This window comes from Cydia amplana, chromosome 9 (assembly GCF_948474715.1).
Source record: "Cydia amplana chromosome 9, ilCydAmpl1.1, whole genome shotgun sequence".
NCBI lineage: Eukaryota > Metazoa > Arthropoda > Insecta > Lepidoptera > Tortricidae > Cydia > Cydia amplana.
In genome coordinates, this window is record NC_086077.1 from 1,172,257 (window position 1) to 1,189,952 (window position 17,696).

At 43.2% G+C, this 17,696-nt stretch overlaps 1 protein-coding gene across 1 annotated transcript in view; it reads right to left on the reverse strand.

Annotated features, from left to right (window-relative positions):
• The window catches only part of LOC134650937 (klaroid protein-like), a 49,730-nt gene that overhangs the window by 27,412 nt on the left and 4,622 nt on the right, over positions 1-17,696 (reverse strand). The window contains exon 2 of the mRNA XM_063505892.1: positions 9,542-9,731. Within this exon, the coding sequence (XP_063361962.1) occupies positions 9,542-9,731 (190 nt within the window). The remainder of the gene's footprint in view (positions 1-9,541; positions 9,732-17,696) is intronic.

Sequence of the window (17,696 nt, forward strand, 5' to 3'; positions counted from 1 at the left end):
ACGCGAGAGAAGAAAACGCTTCAGCTCATTCAGCACGAAGAATTAGGCGACCGCAAACCGTCCCAATTCTTGCGTCATTTACGTGATTTAGCGGGACCCACCATTCCTGATGAATTTATTCGTACCATTTGGGCCAGCCGTCTTCCTCCTAATGTGCATACCATTGTTGCTTCGCAGCCAAGCCAGAATCTAAGTGACGTTGCAGAATTGGCGGATCGGGTCAATGACGTCACGCAGTCTTCCGCCCAAGTCGCAGCCGCTACCGCCAACCCCGCCCCAGCAATCAGCGCCACGCCAGGTTCTACTTTAGAAGCCAGAGTAGAAGAGCTCACACGTCAAGTAGAAACCTTACTCCGCAATCAAGGTACTTACTCCCGCTCTCGTTCCCGCAGCAGAGGTCAATTTAACCGTCGAGGTTCCAGGTCGAAGTCAAGGTCGCGTCAGAGATCCCGTGAACGACCGGAAGGACATCCGCATTGTTGGTACCACTATCAATTTGGGGGCAGCGCGAACAACTGCAAGCCTCCATGCAGTTTCAACCAGTCGTTAAACAAGAACGGCAGCATTTAGTGGCCGCAAATGCCTGCCCCGTGTCAAAAGGCCGCCTGTTCGTGACAGACCGCAAATCAAAGGTGCAATACCTAGTCGACACAGGTTCAGACTTGTGTGTGTTTCCGCGGTCAGCCGTCCGGGTGCCTCCTAACAGCAGGACCAAGTACCTACTCTTCGCTGCAAATGGTACACCTATCAGCACGTACGGCCACCTCAATCTACATCTTGACCTGGGATTACGACGAGACTTTGTATGGCAGTTCACTGTAGCTGACGTTTCCAAACCGATCATCGGCGTCGATTTTTTAAGTCACTATAACTTACTCGTCGATTGCCACAATCATCGGCTAGTTGATGGCCTCACATTACTTGCAGTCTACGTTCCACATCAGGAAGGAGCCAACAGCATCTCGTCAGTACGCACGACTACTGGCGAAACGTTTTATCACAAATTGCTCAGGGAGTATCCAGAGGTAACTCGTCCAGCTGGTAAGCCCACTACTCCTAAGCATTCCACAGTGCACCACATAAGGACTACTCCTGGCCCACCGGTTTCCAGCCGTCCGCGTCGCCTAGATCCACAGAGGTTACAGATTGCCAGGAAAGAGTTTGACGACATGTTGCAGAATGGTACGGCACGCAGGTCAGAAAGTGCCTGGTCTTCTCCCCTGCATCTGGCACGTAAGAAGAACGACGGCTGGAGACCGTGTGGAGACTACAGAGCACTAAATGCTAGAACCATTCCAGACAGGTACCCAGTCAGGCATATACAGGACTTTGCTTACCAGCTGGCGGGTAAGAAAGTCTTCAGTACGATCGATCTGGTGAAGGCCTATAATCAGATTCCAGTGCATCCCGAGGATATACCGAAGACTGCGATAACGACTCCTTTCGGACTCTTTGAATTCCCATACATGACCTTCGGTTTGAGGAACGCTGCTCAAACCTTTCAGCGCTTCATCGACGAAGTGTTGAGAGACCTGGACTTCTGTTATGGGTATATCGACGATATACTGGTTCATTCGGAGTCGGAAGCGCAACATGAACAGCATCTTCGGCAACTCTTCGAACGCCTCCAGGAGTACGGCGTCCTCATCAACACAGCTAAGTGTGTTTTTGGGCGTCAGGAGGTCTCATTTTTGGGCTACGCAGTGTCTGCAGCAGGAGTTCGACCGATGGACTCCAAGGTGACAGCCGTCAATGAGTATCCGCTGCCAAAAACAATCAAGGAGTTGAGACGCTTCTTGGGAATGATGAACTTCTACCGAAGGTTCATTCCTGGGGCAGCATCATTACAAGCACCACTCAACTCACTCCTCGCTGGCCCGAAGACCAAAGCTTCACATCCGATTGAGCCAACTGCAGAGTTTCGGGAGTACTTCGAAAAGTGTAAGGTCAGTCTCGCTCAAGCCACTCTTTTGGCTCACCCGGATGTAAAAGCCGAGCTAGCCATCGAAACGGATGCTTCCGACGCAGCAATTGGAGCTGTGCTGCAGCAGAGGAAGGAAGGCACGTGGGAACCTTTGGCTTTCTTTTCACGCAAGCTAAGCCCATCCCAAAAGAAGTATAGCCCCTACGACCGCGAGCTGTTGGCGATATACGAGGCAATACGTTATTTTAGGCACATGGTAGAGGCTCGCACGTTCACAATATATACGGACCACAAGCCTCTTACCTTCGCCTTCACAACGCGTCGTGACAACTGCTCACCTCGTCAGTTCAGGTACCTAGACTACATCAGCCAGTTCAGCACAGATCTCAGGTACATTGCGGGAAAAGACAACACGGTCGCTGACGCGTTATCCCGCATTGAAGAGGTACACAGCCCACCAGTTCTTGATTATCAGCTCTTAGCTCAAGAGCAGGAGGCAGACACAGAGTTGCAGAACATGCTACGAGATGGGTCAACCACGTCACTGAAGCTCGAAAAGGTACAATGTGCCAACTCACCCATCTATTGCGACATCTCTACTGGTGAGCCGAGGCCATTCATCACTCCCAGTTTCCGTCTTACCGTTTTTAATGCTCTGCATAACCTCAGTCATCCCGGTGTCAAGCCTACAATACGTCTGGTTACGCAGAGGTTCGTGTGGCCCGGGGTGCGAAGCGACTGTCGACGATGGGCCAAGGCGTGTCTTCAATGCCAGCGTAACAAGGTGCATAGGCACACGTCCGCACCTTTGGCGGAGTTCAGGTTACCATCAGCACGATTCAGGCACGTGCATCTTGATCTCGTCGGTCCCTTACCTGTATCTCATAATTACAGGTACTGCCTCACTGCCATCGACCGGTTCACCCGATGGCCTGAGGCGTACCCTCTTCCGGACATCACCGCTGACACCTGCGCTGCCGCCTTCGTGTCGGGCTGGGTAGCCCGTTTTGGTTGCCCCGAACACATAACCACAGACCGTGGCCGGCAGTTTGAGTCGCAGCTCTTCAAGGCCATAGCAAAACTAACTGGCTCAGATCATCACACAACCACGGCTTATCACCCTGCTGCCAATGGATTAGTAGAGAGGCTGCACCGGCAACTCAAGGCTGCAATAGCGTGCCACACCAGCACGCACTGGAGCGAGGCACTTCCGTTGGTTCTTCTAGGCATCCGCAGCGCCTGGAAGGAGGACTTGCAAGCATCAGCAGCTGAACTTGTCTACGGCGAACCACTCCGTTTGCCTGGGCAGTTCTTCACGCCATCCAATGAGCCGGTAGACGTCACTGACTTCGCGGGCCGATTACGAAGCTACATGAACAAGCTAGCTCCTCAACCGACAACTTGGCACTCCAATCGCCTGTTCTACCTGCCCAAGGATCTTCGGGCGAGCAGTCACGTGTTCCTGCGTCAAGGACCAGCACGTCGTACTTTTCATCCTGCCTACACTGGTCCTCACAGGGTCATAAAACGTCGCGACAAGACGTACGACATAGACGTGTCAGGAAAAGAGGTCACGGTGACACTCGACAGACTGAAACCAGCATACGTCATGAGGGAAGAAATTCCAGCAGTTCCAGCACCAACCCAGGCCACCGTCATCCCGCCTTCTCCAGAGAAGAAGACGAAGAGCGGACGAGTCGTCAGATTTCCCGACTACTATCGACCGTAGTTACGGTCTCAGCGGGGGAGAACTTGTAGCGGACCGACACGCGAGCAAAATCGCTACCGCTTATGAGCTTGGGCAACCGCAGATCACACCACCTCGTACGTCACCTATTATCCGAGCGGCCGGTCTGCGCCCGCGCACCCGCGCGCCTCACCCCGCCAATACCTAAAGCCTGCTCAGTCGATCGCCGTTCAATGCGATCCTAGCCTTTGCCTAACTCACACGCGCGCTTGCTTTGTATCGAGTCATTCTTTGCAATTCGCTTTGCTATCCGCTTTACTTTTTCGCTTTGTGTTGTACTTCGTTGTGTTTAGTTATTTCTTAATTTCCTATTCAGTGTTAATTGTTTCTTTTCTAAATTTAGTGTTCTTTCTTTCTTCATTATTAAATATTAAAGTGTAAACTGTAAATTCCTTCTGTGATATTAAATTAAATAGTTATATAAATTGTGCCGCGCATTTTTTCATAAAGATCGCATTCGCTCCCTATAAGCTAACGCAAGCTACCGAGTTCGATTCTCGGTTACGTTCCCTTGTATCCACATTCGTAATAAGCTTAATATGATTACATTAATTATTTAAATAGTTGTTGACAGGTAATAGGTATCGTTTTATTAATGTGGTTGGTTACATGTATTACATTTTTTTTACAATAAAGTACATAGGTATGTTAAAAATACACTTACCTATATCGAATGTAATATTGCGATCGGAGAGAGTACATACCTAACACAAATTAACAGTAAAGGTCACAACTAATGATCTTATTGTAGTCAGCAGCAGAAGATAAGTGGGTTAGATGGTCAAAACACATGTCCGCGCACAAGCCTTCTTTAACAATTAATAATGAGATGGTTTTTGAACTCCTCGCGCGCTCAGCTACTTCTACAATTTTAATCGAGCTAGATACAGTACAACCGTGTTCTCTCACCAATTGAAGTGCTCTAGTTTACAATGGAAAGGTGTGCACCGGCCGAGTAGCCTAAACTTCTTGCTACCAGCTCCGGTCATCGCCTTCGCTTATGACATCATGTCGGCTCGCGAAAATCCAGTGCTAATTGAAGCGTGCTGTACAGAGTACTGACTCATACTTCGATTGTGGCGCCATAGAAACCGAGAGAATGGCGTTGGGTCTATAGTTACAGCGTGTTCAGTACAAATGATGTTCAGCGGCGGTAGCACGGTCGCATTTCACGGTCACGTTCTAACAAGTATGTAAATGTGAAAGTGACGGGCATAGTGACAGGCGATAAAAATGGAACAATACTGCGCCCGCAGAATAGACTTGACCAGCTAAAATGACCAAATACCAACACGACGTACTATCGAACAACTTGATTTCTAACCCACTGTGAAACCTTTTCACATTTACTACGTATATTTATTTACATATAGTTTATAGCATGTAATAATGTATAATTATAATTACTTTAGGTATATGTAGTTTTAAATTACTTTTGTAGACGGGAAGAGATCCCTCATAAGTCATAGGGATAGGTTCGCCTTTGTACTAGACCCTACAGCTACACCATTATAGGTAATTATGTATTGTCTACTGAAACTAATATTTTTCGTACAACAGTGTTTATTATTTACATTGATTATTACGACACTTACTATGAAAACGTTCTATGGTGGATCACAAATCAGTTTGTTCGATTGTAAGTAAATATGTAGTAAACTTTTACTATTGATACAGTTGCAGTTACAATGTACCGTAACGCGCATCTTTAGTGAACATTATTATCCTAAATAAACATGAGACTTTACTAAACAAACTAGGCGTTCCACCGCCTGTTTCCGGCCGAGTTTAAACGCGGTCTCTATGGCCCCGCATTACTAGTTTGGGATGTCGGCAACGGTAAGTACGAAACAGGCGCGGAACTTGATAGTAATCTATCACAGGCGATAATAATGGATACCATAAACACATAATAACTTTACGCTATACGATAAACATATAATCGGCCTGATTCCAACTTTAATATATGTCAAAAATTTGCTTTAGATACGATATGGATAATATTAAAACTCGAATAAAGCTGGTAGCTGTGGGGTAAGGCGTGCGGCCTCCAAACCGTCGTGAGTTCAAACCACGACTCGTGTAAATGAGTTTATTGTATATTAGATATTATGTGTTATTATCAGATGTTTTCGGAAAGATTAACATCTTGCGGAAAGTTTTATTGTTTAGATTATATCCTCTTACATAAAACTATCTTTTCCTGGAGAAAGGTACATAATATTAATGAGTATTGTTTATAGTTTGTCAAAGGACTGTCTCATTTCAAACATAGACAAAGAGAATCATACTATCTTTGTCTTACACTATTACTAGCACCCAAAAGAAAAGGACGAGTATAGTTTCCAGGTTCTTACTGACTGACAAATTCGTTTGACCAACTAGGCCTATATTAGAATTATTGGAAAAGAACAGTTTAACAGAAACTACACAGTGTCACACTAAAAATTTAGTTTTAAGTACCATCTTTTGCACTTGCGTAAAAGAAAAACAAACACTTATCATCACCATATATTTATACCAATAAAACAGCTTAATAGTCCTATATGAGTTACATTTCTGTTAATTCTCCATAAGAAACAATTATAACAAACTCACCCAATACAAAGCGCACATCTCAACCACCAATCGATTCTATGAATCCAAACATCTCCATAGAAACGTACCTCACTCGCATCCTTGATATTCCTCAGAACAGAACCAGGTCAATTACTCCGTAAATAGCCAAATACTAAGTACACTCAAAGGTTAAACGTATGTAAACTTCGCTATTAGACGACCGACTGCTTGGCGGTTGGCGGGAAATGCCCATATGCGTTCGGATTTAAAAATAAACCGCGTGGGGGATTCGAAAATCGAATCCATTTATAAATTTCGAGCGTTAGAGAACGAACTTTTAAATGCGTAAACGAATACAGACCTTAACAGATTGTATTTAAGCTTTAACTTTAAATAGCTAGGTTTGGGAGGGAGTCTGTTTTTAATTGCTAGATTGTTATTTATGTTATATGTAATTGAATGTTGGACGGTTTGTCTGATGTAAAGTGGAGCGATAAGAATGTAGAGTGCAATAGAACAAGACTGATATGGAATCCTAATCTATTTACTGTGTAAAGCCTCTTAATACTTATATTAAACAGTCTTCGAAAGTAATGGTTTATGAATGATGTAACTGAGAGCTTCTTAACAAAATCTCATATAAATCGTAAAATCTGAATTGCATTACCTGATTTTTTATACCTATAAAAAATAAACTCGCCTATGAAGTAAAAGTTCACTTTTTTGCACTCACCGTCGCCGGCAATCGATAGCTATTAAATACTACAGTTGAATAAACAAGGAGGCGGGCGGTCTACAAATGTTTAGTTGTTTACAAATTATCAGAGCAATGGTCACGAAGTGCGCCTTGCTGCGCCCTCCACGGAATTTAATAGGAATGCAAACACGAAATTGAGAACTTTGATATTTGTGATGTCATTTAAAACGGTCTATCTGCATCCCTATCATTAGAATATCGCGGTTCCCACGAGCGATGGAGATGGACATACGATTTATTCGAATTTCACGGCAGCCAACCAGAGGGGCTACCGCGAAAACCGAAACTCGCTATTTTGGGGATCTTTCTCTTTTACTCCAATGAAGGCATAATTAGAGTGACAGAGAAAAATGCCCGCAATTTGCGAACTTCGATTTTCGCGGTAGGCCCCCTGCATACCAATGGTAACAACGATTGAATAATAGAATACTCCCATGAAAATTTCAAGTACAGACTAATATAGATGACGAATTATAACAGGAAAGCGAATTAGGATCAAGGGTATATGTATCTGCTCAGACTATTTCTCTCTTTATTACCAATGTCATATAGCCAAAAATATTTACGTCTGGAGGAAATCCAGTCAGTAGCGGCACAGAATAAATAATCATAATATGTATGTACTAAGGTACAGAAGATTCACTCTCTAACAAAACGCGCGATATGACCGCTAGGTGGCGCAAGCGCGAGCAGGCGTCCGTACCAATTCCATAGCGCGGCAACTACTATGGCCAGCTATGGCTAGACACCAAAATTGGTGTGGGACCGGAGCCGCATGTACTTGTAGCGACGCAAGTGACGCGACGTAGCGGTGTGTTCCAGACATCCCAGCCAAGCTGAGTGTTTGAGTATTTCAACAGATTGTATTACAATCGTTTCATAATTTTAGTGCCTCAATCCTTCCTGTTATTTCCCAAATTCATGAGTCACTATCACGAAATTACATTACACAGAAATCTACAACAGATATGTACAATTGTACAGTCACGCTCCGTGATTGTTACGCCATTTAGGGTCCTAGCTAAATTGGTAATTCCATACTCACGCTATGGAATGTCCAATTTAGCTAGAACCCATTAGGGTTATACGTTTCACCCTTTGACCGCCAAAGACGTCAACTGACGCGCGCGGCTACGGCCCAATATCAAGCATTCCGATAAGGGGCTGTTCATAAATTACGTCATCTATTTTTGACGAATTTTGACCCCCCCCCTCCCAAAATCATCCAAAAATCATGCTTCGAACGACTCCGTTTCCTCCTACGTCATGCTACCATCATCCGACGTCCAGACCCCCCCACCTCTAATTTGAAATGAAGTAATTTATGAATAGCCACAGGTTCACAATGACGCGCCGCGCTTGGCAGGCGTGACGTTTAAAAGGAATTAGATTTGAATGATTTTTTCCGGTAAAAGTCGCCGTGTTGCCGAAGCCGAAGCCCTATTACCAAAATAGAGGGATTACGGTCGATGGTCACGAAGAGGCGACCGATAGTTAAATTGACACCGAAGACGAGTTAATCGGTTCGTTGCGTGTTCCATTTTTGAAAACTTTCGGCTGTGGCGGCGAACATGACACGACAGGCGTGCCTTACGCCATAGAATATGATGGCACGCCTATCGTGTCATACGCCACACGTTAAAAACATTGATGACACGCCTAGCGTGCCCCTGCACCGAAACGGTTAAATTGTAAATTATTATAGCTTTATTAAAGTGGGACCTTATGGTGATTACTAGAATTCATTGAGATCGGGGAATTCTACGTTAAGTTAAACATTTCCTCGCGCTCCCAATTCGTGTTCAATATCTCCATAAGTCGTGACTGGCTGTGTCCTTGTCAACTGCATTGTGTCATTTGTGTCCTGAACTCTATGAATACTCTACTCGCATGCACTCTATTATTTTGTACAACAATGTGTTTGGAGATCAATCAATGCATCTTCATAATCCTAAAACCAGTTCCTTTTAAATAGAAATACCCAACTGACATCCTTAAAATCACATCGTGTTGGATTTTAACTCTTTAGACTGCGTTTCCACCAGAGATGTGCGAGGATGCGTAGGTAGAGCCAATAGAAAATTGCCGACTAGACCTGCGCTAAGCGTGGATAGGTATTATATTAATGAAGTCATTATATTGGTTTTACATTGGTCCCTTATTTGCCTATGTACTTGTTTTCGTACATTTCTGGTTAATACGCTCTCCCGCCTTAAACGCAATTTTGACGCTTAAGGCTTCGTCACACAGGCGCGTTTTCCGGGCGCGGCGTGAGCGGGGCGCGCCGCTTTTACATATAAAACACTCACGCCCCGCCCGGAAAACGCGCCTGTGTGCCTAAGCCTTTAGGTTTTACTGTAATTAGAGAATTTACAATTTAGATTACTCAGTATGTAATACAATGTGTAAAGTTTTATTTTATGGAACTTGCTAACTATATAAACAAACAAACAGTTTCAATATGGCGTGAAACTGTCAAAAAATATGAATATACTAGTGACTTTTGTTTACATAGTTAGCAAGTTCTATAGAATGACACATTAAAAAAACATACCTGGAATATCTCCTTCCTGTGCCCCCTGAGCCTGTCCAGGCTCTCCTCGGAGGAGTAGTCGGAGGTTTTGACCAGATTATCAGCAGCCTTCATCGACTGCCGGGTCCGGGCGGCCGGCGGAGACACCAGCTCTTCTGATTCTTCTCTTATTACTTCTGTTGCTGTTTTTGATGTGGTTTGTTGTAGTTGCCTGAAAAGTATGGGTATTGTAGTTTTTGCAGGTTTTGAATTCTATCAGAATTTAATTTGAATTCTATAGATCTCACGGATCTTAGGGGCCAGTATAGGAAATAAAATTATCACATCTATGAAAGCTAGCAGTAAGATAAATATTTATTTAGGTATCCGTGCCTCACTTGAACCACATTATGAGATAACACCCTTGTAACTCAGCCCTAATCAAGCGAATTCATCAACTAGTAGCGCCATCTATCGCACCACTCAAGAACTAATGTCGCCCGGTTGCCAGCGTTCGGCTGCTCTCTCTTAAGTACGCTTTTGTAACTCAGCCGAGCAACACGTTTACAAAGCAAGTTTAAAAGATCGAGATATTTCAAATCGTGAACATATTTTGGAAACCTCCGACTTAGTGACATTCCGCTCGGTGCCCATGGCCCAGCGACGAGACGCAGTGACCTTCCTACAGGCCTCATGGCGTCGTCCCGTGAGACGACATGGCGTCGTCCCGTGAGACGACAAGGCGTCGTCCCGTGAGACGACATGGCGTCGTCCCGTGAGACGACAGGGCGTCGTCCCGTGAGACGACATGGCGTCGTCCCGTGAGACGACATGGCGTCGTCCCGTGAGACGACATGGCGTCGTCCCGTGAGACGACATGGCGTCGTCCCGTGAGACGACATGGCGTCGTCCCGTGAGACGACAAGACGTCGTCCCGTGAGACGACAGGCGTCGTCCCGTGAGACGACAGGCGTCGTCCCGTGAGACGACAGGCGTCGTCCCGTGAGAAGACAGGCGTCGTCCCGTGAGACGACAGGCGTCGTCCCGTGAGACGACAAGACGTCGTCCCGTGAGACGACAAGACGTCGTCCCGTGAGACGACAGGCGTCGTCCCGTGAGACGACAGGCGTCGTCCCGTGAGACGACAGGCGTCGTCCCGTGAGACGACAGGCGTCGTCCCGTGAGACGACAGGCGTCGTCCCGTGAGACGATAGGCGTCGTCCCGTGAGACGACAAGACGTCGTCCCGTGAGACGACAGGCGTCGTCCCGTGAGACGACATGGCGTCGTCCCGTGAGACGACATGGCGTCGTCCCGTGAGACGACAGGCGTCGTCCCGTGAGCCGACAGGCGTCGTCCCGTGAGCCGACATGGCGTCTTCTCGTGACACTACATGGCATTGCCCTGACAGACGACATTTTGTCGTATCGTGAGATATTAATGCGCAGTCCTATGAGACGATATCGCATCGTCCTCTGAAATGACGTTGTCTTGTTATACAAAAACCGTTGTCTCATGGCCTACCATACGACATACGCTAGCGGACGTCTTATTAGTCACTTTATTGTTCGATGTCTACACGGTCAGACTCGCATTTAAGATCTGTGCCACCTTTTAGAACGACGAGCAGCAGAATTTCTATTAGCGGGTTTGGCAACTTTGGCACGAAATTGATAACGAAATGCAGTTACAGTAACTATCTCAACCTGCCGGGAAAAAGGAAGGTTTCCGTTTTGGTCGTGTACAAATGTTGGCCTTGTTCGATAATAAACAATTGCCGGAAGATACCAAAACACCAAAAACATACATTCTGAGGATCCTAAACTGTATGTTGGCAATTAAAAATAGCAGTTAAGAAACTGTGAAAAAGGAAAAGTACAAAGCTAGCTAGCTAAAAGCCCAACTAGATCCTACACCAAAAAGAGAGAGGTGGAGGCAAGAAAATCGACGTTAGTTTTAATGAAGGAAAGAAGATTAAAACTTTCTCTCTTCTGAATAGGAATACCAATATACGTATAATGCCAATTCATTTACGGCTCTGTCATAGGCCAACAAATATATCTGTTTACTGCAGCTCTAAATCTGAAAAGAATAAAGAGTTTATGGTATACATGAGTGGAAAAATCATCGCACTTAATCCCTCTTTTAAATGATGAATGACTAGTCAGGTGGATAGTGAATTTGGGAATACTGAAGCATCTCCTGTATCCTCTCCAAATGTTGACCAAATAGCGGCCTGTCACAAAGAGAAATCATTGCGCTAGTCTAAAAATTATCCATACTTACTTTAACTCGTCTACTAAAAGCTCGTCGTAAGTAGCTGTGAAACAGAGACCACAAACTACGAGTAATACGTAGAAAACAGCAACTCTACCTTCCATCACATTCCGTTCAAGAGATCGAACTGACAAAAGCATTTATAATGCTCCATTCACACCAGTCAGGTAGAAAGTTGTGAAATCAGGTTCAAATGCTGTAAGTAATAAGCTCCACTTGGGAAGTTTATCTAAGCAGCGGGTTGTCAATCGACCTACTGTTAGTATAACAATCATGCATCATAAAAGGTTGATCGCAAACGTTACCTTTTCCTTCGGAATTGAATTCCTACTAGTGATATAACTATGGGAAATAGACGGTATTTGTAGGAGGTCCTTTCACAGAATGACTAAAAGGACCAACTAGTACAATATTAATTTAGTATGGCAATCCGCATTGTTACCCATGATTGATCAATAGGAGGTTAAACATCGGTTTCTTTAGTGATAAACGTTGTACCTACGTATGATGAAGCGCCCCTCCAAGCTATGTAAATAAATAACGAATTTATGAAAAGATTTTTCGATAGTTCAGTTAGAATGGAGTTACTGATGCTGTGTATTGAAAAATCGCGAATTAAATTAGAAGTGAAGCCGACTAAGGGAACGAAACCGTCGAACCAACAGCCACGGTCCACGGCTTTGCATCTAAACGATGATTGTTAAATTTTTCCAAAAAGACAAATTAAATGAAATCACTTCAGAACCCTTGAACTTGATGTGGACTGCGGGGCAAGCCAATATAGGCACATACAAACGTACAACGTACGTAATCGTGCATACATGCGTAATATTTAGAAAATATTCAGTCAAAATAGTCAGCCACTGATAGCAGATACCTGATTCTGAAAGGGTCAGAAAAGAAATACCCTTCTTTCGATTTCCAGATGAGAGGTTTCCTTTGCAGATAAGGAAGTACTCACATGATTTTATAAAAGAATTACAACTTACGGTGGTTTAGGCAAAATGCACCCTTTAATGAAGATATGTAATATTTTCAGAGTACCCGAAATAGGACATCCTTAAAAAGATGAGTCAACTCCCAAATAAACGCCAGTGCACGGAATCAGAGGCATGGCACTACTGTTAGAACGCTCATCATCATCAAACAATCACGCAAGATCTAAGCGAAATATGATCCTTGTAGTTACTCATAACTACAAATCTGGTCGCCGGTTAAATACAGACTGCAATATATGAAAATCAACACTTGTTCTGCGGTCATTGCCTGATCTGAGTACTACAAGCTTAGCTGAAAGGTAGTAGTCCAGGTTTTACAGCATACTATTGTAACAGGTCTCGTAGGGCATGTAATTGTAAACATCATCGTCTATCCAATCAAGTAGAGTTGTAGGGTGTACTAGGTGTCTTGACTCCCTACAAGGTGTCCCTACAAAATCATCGTGTCTGGGTTATAGGACAGATGTGCTGCTAATAGAATTAAGTAGAGCATTAGTTGTGAAGACAACTACAATTCATATATTTATATATTCATGATTATATGCTTACATCATTAAATACAGTAACTATGAGATGCCAGTAGACATATGTCAGCGTTATATCAAGGTAATGACATAAATACAATATGTCGCATAACTAAGCCTTTAATCATCAAATAATTGTTTATTTGTGGGCATCATGATACCTAATCAGCCCTAGGGTTCCCTCAAGATAATAAAAACAGTCTAAATTCAACTGATACACAACTTAATTGCACAATAGCCAATAAAGAACATACAACGTCTTTGTATTGCAAGATTTCTAATCAAAAATACAATTTAATAATAATAATAATAATTCTGCCCATATACGTCCCACTGCTGGGCGCAGGCCTCCTCTCACTCACGAGAGGGCTTAGCCTATAGGCCCCGTGCATGAACTACATATAGGGGGCAACATAGGAGCCGTCAGATATTGGGCACGAGGCGTGAATGTGTCGTTTATGCTTCCGATACTGGGCTACCACAAGATGGCAGAACCTACTACGCACAAGGAAACGTACCGACGAGAACGGTAGATGGTAGCACTTGCTTTGGCAATGTACATGTGCACATATGCTTCCGATTCAGGCCACAAGATTGCAGACCCTCCAACGCGCACGGACCCTATAGTCCCCACGCTGGCCTAATGCGGATTGGGGACTTCAAAGTATAAATTAAGTAATCAAATTAATACTTGGTAATTAATGCACAGGTGTTAAGGTTTGACAGGAAATGTGCCACAACATCGCCCGCGCGCGCAGTTGCTGGCGCATGACTTGAGATTAGATGACATCATGAGGCTTGACCCGTGGTTTGTGCCACTGCAATGGTATATGCCAAGAACTTACTTGTTCTGACCATATACAAATAATAATAATAATGTTTCAACTTGTCTGGGTGTTACGAAAGTTTCGCAATTGGTTTTAATACATTGCACTACAATTTAAAGTGGATATGTCCACCTCCTGTACTCTTCCAAAAAGTATGTATTCCATTCTCAGTCAAGAGGTGTTTACACTCTTATTAGAAGATCGTATGTAGGTATACGAAAGCATTAAAAACTTACAAAGCCTGCTAAGTCTAACAATAAAGCATCGTACAATCCATTACCAGCGCGCGAACCATAAAATCTTCAGTTTGGTTATCAGCTCGCCACCAGAAAGAGTGACCATTAAACAACCTAAAACTACAAGCCTAAAAATTATAGGTGAAGGCATTGGAATGATACAGACTAGGAAATCTTCTAAAATATTCTACTTTGTAGTCGTATCTTCAGTCAACGCACAATATCATGGAGAGATGTCATTCACAATAACTGGAGTTGTCAGCATCACTTTAAATTCACAATCATCGTCTCCATACGATAGTCACCTGCGTGTCAGTGATTCTTTTCATTTGTTACATTCGCTTGCATGACTGACAAGCATATAACCAACATATAACTAATATAAGCCTGGTTGACCCGGTATCAGCCTAATTGGCAGGTTGTCAGTTATCTGTGGGGAGTAGTAAATTTAGCAGTATAGTTGACACTTAAAATAGGTAGGAGTACTGACATTTTGTCGTATCGTGAGATATTAATGCGCAGTCCTATGAGACGATATCGCATCGTCCTCTGAAATGACGTTGTCTTGTTATACAAAAACCGTTGTCTCATGGCCTACCATACGACATACGCTAGCGGACGTCTTATTAGTCACTTTATTGTTCGATGTCTACACGGTCAGACTCGCATTTAAGATCTGTGCCACCTTTTAGAACGACGAGCAGCAGAATTTCTATTAGCGGGTTTGGCAACTTTGGCACGAAATTGATAACGAAATGCAGTTACAGTAACTATCTCAACCTGCCGGGAAAAAGGAAGGTTTCCGTTTTGGTCGTGTACAAATGTTGGCCTTGTTCGATAATAAACAATTGCCGGAAGATACCAAAACACCAAAAACATACATTCTGAGGATCCTAAACTGTATGTTGGCAATTAAAAATAGCAGTTAAGAAACTGTGAAAAAGGAAAAGTACAAAGCTAGCTAGCTAAAAGCCCAACTAGATCCTACACCAAAAAGAGAGAGGTGGAGGCAAGAAAATCGACGTTAGTTTTAATGAAGGAAAGAAGATTAAAACTTTCTCTCTTCTGAATAGGAATACCAATATACGTATAATGCCAATTCATTTACGGCTCTGTCATAGGCCAACAAATATATCTGTTTACTGCAGCTCTAAATCTGAAAAGAATAAAGAGTTTATGGTATACATGAGTGGAAAAATCATCGCACTTAATCCCTCTTTTAAATGATGAATGACTAGTCAGGTGGATAGTGAATTTGGGAATACTGAAGCATCTCCTGTATCCTCTCCAAATGTTGACCAAATAGCGGCCTGTCACAAAGAGAAATCATTGCGCTAGTCTAAAAATTATCCATACTTACTTTAACTCGTCTACTAAAAGCTCGTCGTAAGTAGCTGTGAAACAGAGACCACAAACTACGAGTAATACGTAGAAAACAGCAACTCTACCTTCCATCACATTCCGTTCAAGAGATCGAACTGACAAAAGCATTTATAATGCTCCATTCACACCAGTCAGGTAGAAAGTTGTGAAATCAGGTTCAAATGCTGTAAGTAATAAGCTCCACTTGGGAAGTTTATCTAAGCAGCGGGTTGTCAATCGACCTACTGTTAGTATAACAATCATGCATCATAAAAGGTTGATCGCAAACGTTACCTTTTCCTTCGGAATTGAATTCCTACTAGTGATATAACTATGGGAAATAGACGGTATTTGTAGGAGGTCCTTTCACAGAATGACTAAAAGGACCAACTAGTACAATATTAATTTAGTATGGCAATCCGCATTGTTACCCATGATTGATCAATAGGAGGTTAAACATCGGTTTCTTTAGTGATAAACGTTGTACCTACGTATGATGAAGCGCCCCTCCAAGCTATGTAAATAAATAACGAATTTATGAAAAGATTTTTCGATAGTTCAGTTAGAATGGAGTTACTGATGCTGTGTATTGAAAAATCGCGAATTAAATTAGAAGTGAAGCCGACTAAGGGAACGAAACCGTCGAACCAACAGCCACGGTCCACGGCTTTGCATCTAAACGATGATTGTTAAATTTTTCCAAAAAGACAAATTAAATGAAATCACTTCAGAACCCTTGAACTTGATGTGGACTGCGGGGCAAGCCAATATAGGCACATACAAACGTACAACGTACGTAATCGTGCATACATGCGTAATATTTAGAAAATATTCAGTCAAAATAGTCAGCCACTGATAGCAGATACCTGATTCTGAAAGGGTCAGAAAAGAAATACCCTTCTTTCGATTTCCAGATGAGAGGTTTCCTTTGCAGATAAGGAAGTACTCACATGATTTTATAAAAGAATTACAACTTACGGTGGTTTAGGCAAAATGCACCCTTTAATGAAGATATGTAATATTTTCAGAGTACCCGAAATAGGACATCCTTAAAAAGATGAGTCAACTCCCAAATAAACGCCAGTGCACGGAATCAGAGGCATGGCACTACTGTTAGAACGCTCATCATCATCAAACAATCACGCAAGATCTAAGCGAAATATGATCCTTGTAGTTACTCATAACTACAAATCTGGTCGCCGGTTAAATACAGACTGCAATATATGAAAATCAACACTTGTTCTGCGGTCATTGCCTGATCTGAGTACTACAAGCTTAGCTGAAAGGTAGTAGTCCAGGTTTTACAGCATACTATTGTAACAGGTCTCGTAGGGCATGTAATTGTAAACATCATCGTCTATCCAATCAAGTAGAGTTGTAGGGTGTACTAGGTGTCTTGACTCCCTACAAGGTGTCCCTACAAAATCATCGTGTCTGGGTTATAGGACAGATGTGCTGCTAATAGAATTAAGTAGAGCATTAGTTGTGAAGACAACTACAATTCATATATTTATATATTCATGATTATATGCTTACATCATTAAATACAGTAACTATGAGATGCCAGTAGACATATGTCAGCGTTATATCAAGGTAATGACATAAATACAATATGTCGCATAACTAAGCCTTTAATCATCAAATAATTGTTTATTTGTGGGCATCATGATACCTAATCAGCCCTAGGGTTCCCTCAAGATAATAAAAACAGTCTAAATTCAACTGATACACAACTTAATTGCACAATAGCCAATAAAGAACATACAACGTCTTTGTATTGCAAGATTTCTAATCAAAAATACAATTTAATAATAATAATAATAATTCTGCCCATATACGTCCCACTGCTGGGCGCAGGCCTCCTCTCACTCACGAGAGGGCTTAGCCTATAGGCCCCGTGCATGAACTACATATAGGGGGCAACATAGGAGCCGTCAGATATTGGGCACGAGGCGTGAATGTGTCGTTTATGCT